This window comes from Diceros bicornis, chromosome 4 (genome assembly GCF_020826845.1).
Source record: "Diceros bicornis minor isolate mBicDic1 chromosome 4, mDicBic1.mat.cur, whole genome shotgun sequence".
In the NCBI taxonomy this organism is placed as follows: Eukaryota; Metazoa; Chordata; class Mammalia; order Perissodactyla; family Rhinocerotidae; genus Diceros; species Diceros bicornis.
Genome location: NC_080743.1, coordinates 56786473 through 56799001, shown reverse-complemented (window position 1 = coordinate 56799001; position 12529 = coordinate 56786473). Strand labels below are relative to the sequence as shown.

Genomic DNA, 12529 nt, shown 5'->3' with positions numbered 1-12529 from the left:
CCTGGCAGAAAGTATCATTAAAAAAAAAAAAAAGATGAGAAAAAATAAATAACTAGCTGAGGAAAATAAAATATACAGGTCAGTAATAGAATTAAAATCCATAATAAACAGTAAGTTCTTACAATTTTACAGTAAATAAATAAATCTATCTACAAATGTATGGACAAAACACACAAAAAAATAGCTCAGAAAAAAAGACAAATGACCAATAAATTTTGAAATTTATTATTCATGTTTGTGCATGCAAATAACCAGAGAACTACATATAAAACAAGGATGACTTTTCAGGGATGCAGTCTGTCAGATTTATTCCTTGATATAGAACTGGAAAAGACTTAAAATAGATAACAAAACCCAGTATTGCTGAAGGTGATCAAAAAAGGGTCTTCCTCTTGTGGAAATATAAATTGACATAACCACCTGGATAGAAATTTGGTGATTCATTATTCAACAAATAATTATTGCTGTGTATGGAAACTAAAATTTAAAATTAGCATACCCTTTTACATAGCAATTGACTTCTAAGAATGCAACCTAAGGAGAAAAGACTTGATAGAGAAAAGATATGTGTGTAAGAATGATTACTAAAGGAAATTAAAATAACAGTAAGAGCTATAAAAGTTGCAACATATAAGATCAGAATACAGAATAAATTAGATTTATATTAATCAATAATAAATAATTCAAAAATATAATTTTAGGAATTGCTATTTTAAATAAATAACAAAAAATACATAATGTCTAAGCATAATTTTAGTGTAAAATATTTTTGATAAAATGACAAGACTCTATTAAAAGGCATTACAGAATACCAAAATAAATAGAGATATACCATATTCATGGATGTATACAAAGGAAAATTATCATAAAATTTGACAATCTTTCACAAATTAATGCATATATTCAATGAAATTTTCATCAAAATTCTAATGATGTTTTGTTTTGTTTTTCTTTATTTTCATTTGTGGGACATGACAAGCTAACCCTAAAGTTTATATGAAAGAGCAAAAGTCTAGTAATCACCAAGACAATCTTAAGGAGGAGAACAAAATGATGGACCCTGTGTGATTATATATCACAAGTGATTATACACTTATAATAATTACAGTAGCAGAATATTCTCACAGGGATGACAAATTGTCATTGAAAAGAATGACCAATCCAATTACAGATCTACACATATGTGGAAAGTCTGTTAGGACTGAGGAGACACTCAGATTAGTGGGGAAAGTAGACTATTTGATTATGATATGGAGATGACTGATTATACATTTGGAAAAAAATATTAAATATAAAACGTACAAAAATTCCTTTCTGGGTTGAATAAAGACCTTAGTTTTAAAAAGAAAACAAATTTTTACAACTTTTTTTATTGAGGTAACATTGGTTTACAACATTATATAAATTTCAATTGAACATCATTATATTTCTATTTCTGTGTAGACTACATCCTGTTCACCACCCAAGTCTAATTGCCATCCATCACTGTACACATGTGCCTTTTTTCCTCTTTTGTCCTCCCTCTTCCTCCTTCCCTTCTGGTAACCACCAATCTATCCTCTGTGTCTATGTGTTTGTTTGTTGTTTACAACTTTTTACAGAATACAGAAAAGAATACATTTCTGAGCTTATGAATGGTTAAGATCTCTTAAAATCACGAAAAGTGCAAACAACATAGTGAATATTGTAGAATTATAGATATATTAAAAATAAAACAACTGCTCATCAAACGACACCATTAAAAAGCAAACAAGAAAATAATTTGAGGAAAGACATTCACAACTCATTTAAAAATAGTGCATTAGTAACCAAAGTATTCAAAGAACACTTTACAGATTCTAACAAAAAGAGACAAATAGAAAAATAATTTTTAAAAAAGAATAGATAATTTACAGAGGAAGAAACCCAAATGACCAACAGACACATAAAAGGATACTCATGGTCATTACTGAGCAGGAAACACATATTAAAACTACAACGGTAAACCAATTCACATGCAACAAGTGGCAATTATTTAAGTTTAGCAACAATGTGCAGGAGGAGTGAATCTTATGTACCATAAGTGGAAATAGAAATTGACAAGAACAAATTGAAGAGATTGGCGTGATCTAAAATCCAGCAGTTCCACTTGAAGGCACTTAATTTAGAGCGTCTGTCCAACATGTGTACAAGCAGACACACACAAAAATTTCCATAGCTGTAACATTTATACAGCAAATAGTGCAAACAACCTAAAAGCCCATCCAAAAGAGATAGGATAACAAAATCATGCTATGCTCATAGAGTGAACACTATACAGTTTTAAAAATTAATAAACTATAGCTATATACATCACTTCAAATAACTCTCAGAAATAATGTTAAAGAAGAGATCAAGTTACAGATGAGTACCTCAAGCATGATGCTATTTTCATTAAGTTGAAACCACAAGCTATAAAACATATTGTTTCAGGGTTACCAGTATGGAATAATATATGAAGGAGTGCTTTCAAAGCTTGGTTTAAATCAGATGGTATGTAGTCATTAAATTAACATTGGGGAGACAAGGGAAGTGTTGGGAGTGTTGGGAGGGGGGAGTTCCAAAAATGAGAGGTGAGAACCTTCAAGGCAGGCACCCTCTGGGGAGAAAAAGGTGGGGAGGCAGGTGAGGAGCTGCCAGTCATCACCCTGTCACCGGACCCATGTGGGCAGCAGGAGGCAATCCTCTCATGCCCAGGCCCTGCCTCACACACTGGACACAGAGCGCAAGACCAGGATAAAAGGGCCTTGGGACCAGAGCACCTCCATCCACTCCCTCCTGAGGAGCTGACGGACCCTGTGCTGCTTGTGCACCAGTAAGTGTCCACTGAGAATGGGAGCAGGCCCTCCACAGAGGGATGCCCAAACCAGAGTGAGAGGGCAGGTGGGGGCATGGCCTTTGCAGTGTGTGTGGCGGGGGGCGGTGTGAGAAGAGGATTAGGTTGCATCCATATTGGCAAAAGAACAAGTCTCAGGAAAGCTGAGGAAGGGGGGCAATGAGGAAGGCTAGGAATATGAGAAGGAGGAGATGCATAATTGTGACTTAGTGCTCTAGAGAAACCAAATTGATGTGTTGTTGTTGGATCTCTGGTCTGAAGGATTTGCAATATTGACCATCATACCAACCTATAACCATTTTCAAAATGGGAGGATTATCTTTGAAAACATAATTGTCCATCCTGGAAAAGTTGAGATGGGAACTGTGGTTCTCAGCCGGTAGGGAGGAAATCATAGCTGACAGACCTGTTTTAAGAATTCAGATTAATGGGTCTGCAGAGTCAAGTAGACACAACCCAAATGTTGGAGCTGAGGTATTTGTTTTAGGTGAGTGTCTGCTGAGAATGCAGGAGCATTGGACCTTATCAAGGCCTGGGTGCCAGTCCCAGTTCACATTAACTGACACTGTCCCCCAGCTAGTTCTCCCAGGCAATCTCCAACATTCTTTGCAATTGTGAACTTCTATATCCCCACAGGACAAGATTATCTACGAAATTCTCCAAGAGGGAATGACTGATTTCCCTAGAGAAATGATTTCATTTCTAAACTACTTCCTAGATTAATTGTTTCCGTGATACTTGTGGTGTAATTGCAATAGAAAATCTCCTCTAGCGACTAGATATTTATTTGACTTTGAGAACATTTCCTTCACATCTTGTGGTCTCAGTTTTCTAACAATAAAAGAGTTGAAAATGCCTCATAAGAACATTGTTTTCAAAGAGAGGATATGAGAGCATTTGGGCAACTATTAGAAATAATGAAACTTCTAGTGCTTAATTTTCTAAGACCACTTTAGACAGTTCATCAAAATAGAGGAACTAGAAATGATACTGAAAGGACAAGGAGGGGCAGGGTGGCCTCTGTGTGCTGGGTCTGACTTGCTGTTTGACTCTCCCTCAGCTCCTGAACACCCACCCGCCGAGATGTCCTGCCAGCAGAGCCAGCAATAGTGCCAGCCCCCTCCCAAGTGCACCCCCAAGTGCCCTACCAAGTGCCCCACCCCGAAATGCCCCCGAAAGTGTCCCCCAAAGTGCCCTCCTGCCTCTTCCTGCTGCAGTGTCAGCTCTGGGGGCTGCTGTGGCCCCAGCTCTGGGGGCTGCTGTAGCTCTGGGGGAGGCGGCTGCTGCCTGAGCCACCACAGGCGTCACAGGTCCCACCGCTGCAGACGCCAGAGCTCTGACTGCTGCAGCCAGCCCTCGGGGGGCTCCAGCTGCTGTGGAGAGGGGAGTGGTCAGTCCTCTGGAGGCTTCTGCTGCTGAAGTGGACCCTGAGCCAAGAAGAATAGACTTGGGCGCAGCAGATGGCCAAATCCTTCCTCCTCCTCCTGCTCCTTCTGCTGGACCTGCCCATGTTGCTGAGAGATCTGAGTGAGGCCTTTGAGCTCTGTTCCAGAGGATCCCTGTGCCCTGGTGTCCAAGGAGCCCAAAGTCTCTCCCTCAAAGCCATTTACTGATCTCCTTCCCCGTACTTCCATGATGCGTGGCTGCCCTGGGAACCCCAAAGCTCAGACTCTATGTCTCTCCTTAGCTTATCTTTTTGCATACCCCAGCCTGATGTGACACAATAAAACTAGAAATCTGCATTCCCTCTTGCCTTGACTGATTTTTATGCCTACTTATGTCATCTTTTTCTGCTACTCTGTCTTCAACTCCCACTTCCCCTGAGGCCTCAGGATCTATAGACCTTGTTCAAATTTGTCATTTGTGCCACTAATGTCCCTCATAGCAAAATAAATTTTTGTTGAGTCAGAATCCAGTTCAGGATCCAACACTGCTTTAGTGTCATGACTTATTACCCTTCTCCTGTCTGTGACAGTCTTTCAGGCTTTCTGTCTTTGTCTTCCTCTTTCATGACCTTTCATTTTTGTAGAATGCCCCTTAATTTGGTTTCGTCTGACGTTTCTTCGTGACCAGATTTGGTTAAGCATCTTTGCAGAGATCCCACAGAAATTGTTCTGTATCCTTCTTAGAGCTTTACTTTTTAATTTGTCAGATATATTTTTATATTAGGGACATTAATTCCTTAGCTGGCACATGTGTTGTATTTTTCTCTAGTTGATTGTCTTTTTGCTTTATATGGGGGTATTTTTTGCCTTATTATTAAATTTCTATATAATTTATCAGTCCTTTCCTTTATATATTATGAGATTTGTGTCATTCTTAAAATACCTTCCCCCTACCTAATAATTAAGCAATAATCATTTATATTTTCTATTTCTTTAGAGTATTGTTTCATCATTTATAATTTAAAAGAAAGACTTGAAGGGAAGAAAAAAAACCTAAAATTTGTTAATGCGCTAGTTTGTAGCTCAGAAGGGTGGAGAGTGTGAAGGCACAGAGAAAAATTAATTCAGTCTGAATTATTTCCCATACAATCTCAGCAGTGCCCCCTCCAGCTCCCTGAGAAGGTCAGAGATGACAGTAGAAGAGATAGACCCCTTGAAAGAATAAGTGACCTCAGAAAGCCTTTGCTAGTCAAACGTGTTTATTGAATGATCTCAAAGCCATTGATAGCTCATAGCTAAGGCCACAGGGTCAGTCTACGTGATGTAGTTGTAACCATGCTGCCGACTCATCCCCTAAGTTCAAGAAGATTGATAGTTCGGGTGCTGCCCTGCCTTAAGGCAGAGGCATGGACCAGACGACCTCTTCTCCCCATCATCAGGGTGCATTCTGTTCATTGGGAAGCAGAGTAGAAATTGGAGAAATTGTGCAGGGTCATCCTGCACAGAGCCTTGGACGTCAGTCAAAATGCTGGTCTTGATCCTGAACATAGCGTGGAGCCCTAGATGAGCCTTCCTTAAAAGTCAGAAGTAATGATTCCTGGAGTGGGGGATGGTGGAGAGAGGACATGTTTGGATCCTAGTGAAAATTAGAATCAAGGAGAAACCATTACAGATGCGAGGCAGTGGAGCTTCAGGGAAAGTTGTATACCTTGAGATACCCGATGCTGAGAATAATAGACAAGGTGGATTCTATATCTGTATCTATATTTATATCTCTATTTGTAACTGTCTACATATATATAATATATATTATTATATACATATATACACATATGCATAGAAACACTCATGTATACACACACACACATGTGTCTGTAGATATATGTATATATACAATCAGTTAAGCAGTCTAAAATATCCATATTCTTGTGCCCATATGCATTTCCCCAGATATTGGTTCTCCTAGCCCACTATGACCTAGGTATAGATATTATTGAGTCATGTATACCTCATCTCAGGCTCTGGAGAATTATTTTGGACACTTCTGGAGGGAGTAGTTTCTTCTCATAATTACTCCCAATTTGCCTTAATCTAATTAATTTGCTTATTTTTTTAATAATGTTGCCCTCTAGACATGGAAGGAGCACGTGCTACAAATCAAATTAACATCAATCTTTATCTTAATGCCCTAAAAATGTTCAAAAAAAACAAAAGAAACCTCAAGGAACCCTTGTGTCCACATAGGCACAAAGCTGTAACACTAGGGATTGCTACTGAATCCCAAGCCCTCCTGTTCCATAAGGTCTTCCTGCCTCCTCGACCCATAGCTCATTTCCATAGAGTCCTTCCACTACATATGCCCCAGGCTTGAACCCTCCCACTGTCTCTTCTCCTTTCTGCTTTCTCATCCACAGGCTCACTCTCTTCCCGTGTATATGAACCTTGGAAAACAAATTCTCATTCTACTGTGTAAAGCAATGCAGCTTTTCTCCCTAGCTCCTCCACAGGGATATTATCATATGAAAATGTGTGAAAGACCTCAGTTGAAAAAAATGGTCATTTTAAAATCCAATATATCTTTCCTAGAAAATAATTGTGATCTAAAAAAAAAATCCACTCCCTTTTGATTATCGACAAATAGATAGTTCATTCATGAGAGTCCACTGTGTTACAGGGCCTTTTCCAGACATTTCCCTTCCATGATTCTGTTGACTCTCACAACACCGTTGAGAATAATTTTTATCACCTATTTTAAAGTTGAGGAAACCGAGAATGAGAGTGTTAGGTGACTTTCACAAGATCACACAGCTAATAAGTGGCAGGACCAGGATTCTGTCTGAATTGTGTCTCACTCCTAATCCAGGCTTTTAACTGTGATGGCATAGACACGCACACACACACACACACACACACACACACACACAGAGCATCTGCCAGGGTGGCTGGGACACAAGTGGAGATATTTTGAGGCTTTTGTGAGTCTTAGTTCAAAGCAGATCTTCAGAGCAATAGGACAGGAGGGATTGAAGGGATGGGGAGCCCAAACTCCAAGAAGGAGGTGTGAGGGCCAGGCAGCTGTAAGGAGAATGAGGTGACACTGATGGTGGGAATGTCCTGGGCCCCCATGAGGGAGGTGGGGGAGGAGGTGCCAGTCTTCACAGGTCACAGGACCCATGTGGGTGCAGGATGAGGGTTGTGTCATACTGGAGTCCTTTCTCACACACTGAGGGCAGAGCTCAGAATAAGAGGGCCTCCTTGATTCTGTTCCACTATGAGATCCAGGAAAATCCTCTCCCATTCCCATAAATAGTTAATATTGAATCATTAACAAAGTCTTGTTCAGAGCTGCATGCTATTTATGAGCAGGAGTCCAAAATCTTACTGTGAAATGTGAATCTGTGTTCTATTTCTAGTTTAAGCATTTGCCACCCACCTTCAGAAATACTCTGAAACTGATCTAGATTGTTCCTGGACTTTGATTATACCTCTCTCTGCGCTGCACGTCCTGGCTGTTGTCCTGCCATGACAGTGCAGCTCAAATCCCACCTGCTTTTTTATCCTTCATGTGACATATCACTCAAGTGAGATTATAATAAATTTCTTGATCTCCTGGCTTGGGTCTTATATTTCTGTACCTCCGTTAGCTCATGGAGGTACAGCTATGCACAGAGGAGTAGTTAATGATTTTGAAATCCTATTACTGGCATTAGCGCTGACTTTACAAAAGCTGTTCCTTATGACTTAGGTCATCCTCATAGGAGACCACACTCTGAGAGAGGCACACGGAGGTGTGACGGTCACATCATCCTGAGAGATCTGCCCATGTCTCACCTGGGGAAGACATTTGTTCTCTTGCTCAGGTTATTCCAAAAGGCTTAGTAATGGGGAAATGGTCAGGACATGGATTCCTGCTCCTGATTTCTGGGATCATGAGGTTGAGATGCCATCTGGTCCATGCCTCTGCATCTATGCAGGACAACACCCAAACTGTCAGTTGACCTGACTTGGATGTAGGTGATGAGTCAGGAGCATAGTTGTGTCATGAAGATGAGATTTTAAGCCTTGGCTATGAGATCTCATGGCTTTGTTAGCAGTTCGGTATAAATATTTTGACCAGCAAAGCATTGGCTTTCTGAGGTTTTCTATTGTCAAAGTGTCTGCTTCCTCCCTCTTTTTGCCAAGCAGAGTACCATGCAGATGTTACCAATCCTAGGGGAGGACTCTAAACCCTTCTGCCCACTGCATCTTGATGTTGCTATTGTCAAGGGAAACACAACACGGTCAAGCACTGGATGGAACAACATTTTACTCACATAGAGAAGAGACAGCAAGATCAGCTTCAATAGTGGGCATCCATCCCCCACGGCCAGCGGATCTCTCCCAGGGACCAACAGAGGGCAATTGGCCTACCTGCACCCCTCTCACATGGCAGTGGAGGAACCCTGTCCCTCCCCTCAGAGGACAGATTTAAGTGGGGTTGGCCAGGTGCCGTATGATGCACATGCTTTAAGCAGAGACAAAGAACATGCATTGAGCCTGGAACAAAGAAAGATGTTCCACACAAGGTGATAAGCCCAGCAGAAGCTGTGTGGGCTCTTTATCTCTTGATAGGGAAGTGTTCCAGGCCCAAGGGCCATTTTATGTGCCTGAGTGGGGATTGAAAGACTGTACACGTGAGACTGCCTTTCCCAGTACTTTTATATTGTCAACTTTCCACCATCTCATGGAATGGAAGGAAACATTGCTGAGCTGTATCCAGAAATATTTCAAACTGAGAAATTGTTTTTTCTCTGTGCTCCAAAGAAAGCATCCAGCAAATTGATGATCTTTTTTTTTAATTTTCTCTATCTCTACAAACTCTTTAAACAATTATAAATGATAAAGCAATACTCTTAAAGTCTAGAAGAAAATTCAGTTACTAATTTAAATAGCATCTTTTAAAGTTATATTTTCTGAGTGTTGCTGGTATTGTAATTTTTTTATATTTATCTCATATGCTGCAACTTCTAAATTTTTGCAGTGAACGTTCTTATGCAACCATTCTTTCATTTTTATGTTTTTGTGTGTGTGTGTGAAGAAGATCAGCCCTGAGCTAACATCCATGCTAATCCTCCTCTTTTTGCTGAGGAAGACCGGCTCTGAGCTAACATCTATTGCCAATCCTCCTCCTTTTTTTTCCCCAAAGCCCCAGTAGATAGTTGTATGTCATAGTTGCACATCCTTCTAGTTGCTGTATGTGGGACGCGGCCTCAGCATGGCCGGAGAAGCAGTGCGAACCCAGGCCGCCAGTAGCGGAGCATGCGCACTTAACCGCTAAGCCACAGGACCGGCCACATTTTTATGTTTTTATCTCATTTGGCCAAATGCTAAAACAATTTTTATGTAAAATGGTAGATTTATTTTTAACTTTAATTCATCTACCCCAGTAAATATTTGTTGAATGAATGAATGAATGACCCACCCAAATTATTATGCTAATTCGCATTCCCAATAACAAAGCGTAAGTAGCTTTTGCACATAACCCCACCATGAGTTTTGTGAGATTTTTTAATCTTTAACAATATATTATGAACCTAAAATCTCCCTTCTAAAAAAACGAGCTATATTTTTTCTTTATTAGTGAGGTAGAACTGTTTTTCCAATCTGAGTGGAAATTAGAATTATTTCTTTTTTTTAATTGATTATTCATGACTTTTTCAAATCTTTTATAGGAATGTTTACTTATTTACTCCTAATTTATATGAACTCTATGTTTATTAGGGATATTAGTCCTATAACTATTATATGTAATCTATTTTTCCAAGTTAATTATTTTTATTAAACTTTATTTTTTCAGAGCAGTTTTAGGTTCATAGCAAAATTGAGGGGAAGGTACAGAGATTTCCCATATACCCACTGCCTCCACACATGAATAGGCTCCCCCATTATCAACATCCCCCACAAGAGATGTACATTTGTACAAATGTACATTTGTACATTTGATAAACCTACACTGACACATCACTATCATCCAAAGTCCATAGTTGACATTACTGTGTGTTGAACATTCTATAAGTTTGGACAAATGTATAATGACATGTATCCATCATTATGGTATCATACAGAGGATTTCCCTCTAAAAATTCTCTGTGCTCTGCCATTCCTCGCTCCTCCCCTCACCCCCTCAACAATCCCTGGTAACCACTGATCTTTTTTCACTGTCACCATAGTTTTTTCTTTTCCAGAATGTCATATAGTTGGAATCATACAGTATGTAGCCTTTTCAGATTGCCTTCTTTCATTTAGCAATATGTATTTATGGTTTCTGCATGTCTTTTCATGGCTTGATAGTGCATTGCTTTATAGTGCTGAATAATATTCCATTGTCTGTGTGTGTTACAGGGTATCTATCTATTCACCTCCTGAAGGACATGTTCGTTGCTTCCAAGATTTGGCAATTATGAATAAAGCTGCTCTAAACATCTGTGTGCAGGTTTTTGTGCGGACATAAGTTTTCAACTCCTTTGGGTAAATACCAGGGAGTATGATTGCTGGATCATATGGTAAAAGTACATTTACTTTTGTAAGAAACTGCCAAACTGTTTTCCAAAGTGGCTGCACCATTTTGCATTCCCACCAACAATGAATGAGAGTCCTCATTGCTCCACATCCTTGCCAGCATTTGATGTTGTCAGTGTTCCAGATTTTGGCCATTCTAATAGATGTGTAGTGGTATCTCATCGTTGTTTTAATTTGCGTTTCCCTGATGACATATGATTTGGAATATCTTTTCATTTGTATTTGTACATCACCTGGTGGGGTATCTGTTAAGGTCTTTTGTCCATTTTTTAATTGGGTTGTTTGTTTTCTTACTGTTGAGTTTTAAGAGTTCCTTGTATATTTTAGACAACAGTCCTTCATCATATGTGTTTTTTGCAAATATTTTCTCCCAATCTATGGCTTGTTTTATCAGTCTCCTAACATTGTCTTTCACAAAGCAGAAGTTTTTAATTTAATGAAGTTCAGGTTATCAATTATTTCTTTCATGGATTATGCCTTTGGTGTTATATCTAAAAAGTCATTGCCATACCCATGGTCATCTAGGTTTTCTCCTATGCTATCTTCTAGGAGTTTTATAATTTTTCATTTTACATTTAGGTATGTGATACATTTTGAGTTTATTTTTTGAAAGGTATAAATTCTATGTCTAGATCCATTTTTTTGTTTGATTTTTTTGCTTTGTTTTGTTTTTTGTTGAGGAAGATTCACCGTGAGATAACTTCCGTTGCCAATCCTCCTCTTTTTGCTAAGGAAGACTGGCCCTGGGCTAACATTTGTGCCCATCTTCCTCCACTTTATATGGGACGCCGCCACAGCATGGCCTGACAAACGGTGCCTCGGTGCATGCCCAGGATCTGAATCCAGGCCGCCAGCAGCAGAGCACATGCATTTAACCGCTATCTGGCCCTGGAAAAATTAAATTCTAAATGGTGGAAAGCATCATTAAAAAGATAGAAGGATACAAAATTAGGTTGGTGAGAAACTCAAATCTTTCCCTCTGAATCAAGTATAAGGCAAGGAGGTCCCTTCTCACCACTCGTTTTCAACATGATCCTGGAAGTTCTAGCTAATACATTAAGACAAGAAATGTAAATTAAAGGTATATAGAGTGAGAAGGAAGATACAGTGTCATTTTTCACAGAAGACATGATCATCTATGTAGAAAATCTGAAAGAATCAACAAAAAAATCTCCTGGCACTAATAAAGAATTATAGCAAGGTGCAGGATACAAGGTTAATATGCAAAACCAATTGCTTTCTTATATACCAGCAATGAATGAGTGGAATTTGAGATTAAAAATATAATACCATTTACAATGGCACTCCCCAAAATGAAGTACTTAGTTATAAATCTAACAAAATATGTGTAAGATCTATATGAGTAAAACTATAAAACTCTGAAGAACAAAATCAAAGAAGAACTACATAAATGGAGAGATAGTCCATGTTCCTGGATAGGAAGACTCAATATTGTCAAGATGTCAGTTCTTCTCAACTTGAGCTATAGATTCAATGCAATCCCAATCAAAATCCCAGAAAATTATTTTGAGTCTCAATAAAGTGATTCTAAAGTTTATGCAAAGGGCTGATGTTCCTCACAAAAAAAAAAAAAAAAGAAATTTAATTTTTCCATATTTAACCACACAGATTGCATGTATCCAAATTTTCCTTTACATATTATGGATTATGAGTTATTAAAACGTTCTCCAAATAATTATTAACTACCAACTACATTTTTAGTGTGTTGATT

At 38.9% G+C, this 12529-nt stretch overlaps 1 protein-coding gene across 1 annotated transcript; it reads left to right on the top strand.

Annotated features, from left to right (window-relative positions):
* Positions 1 to 3937: 3937 nt before the first annotated feature.
* Positions 3938 to 4273, top strand: LOC131401242 (late cornified envelope protein 1A-like). Its single transcript, XM_058536358.1, is given in 1 exon segment — positions 3938 to 4273. A coding segment is annotated over 1 exon segment (336 nt).
* Positions 4274 to 12529: the final 8256 nt, after the last annotated feature.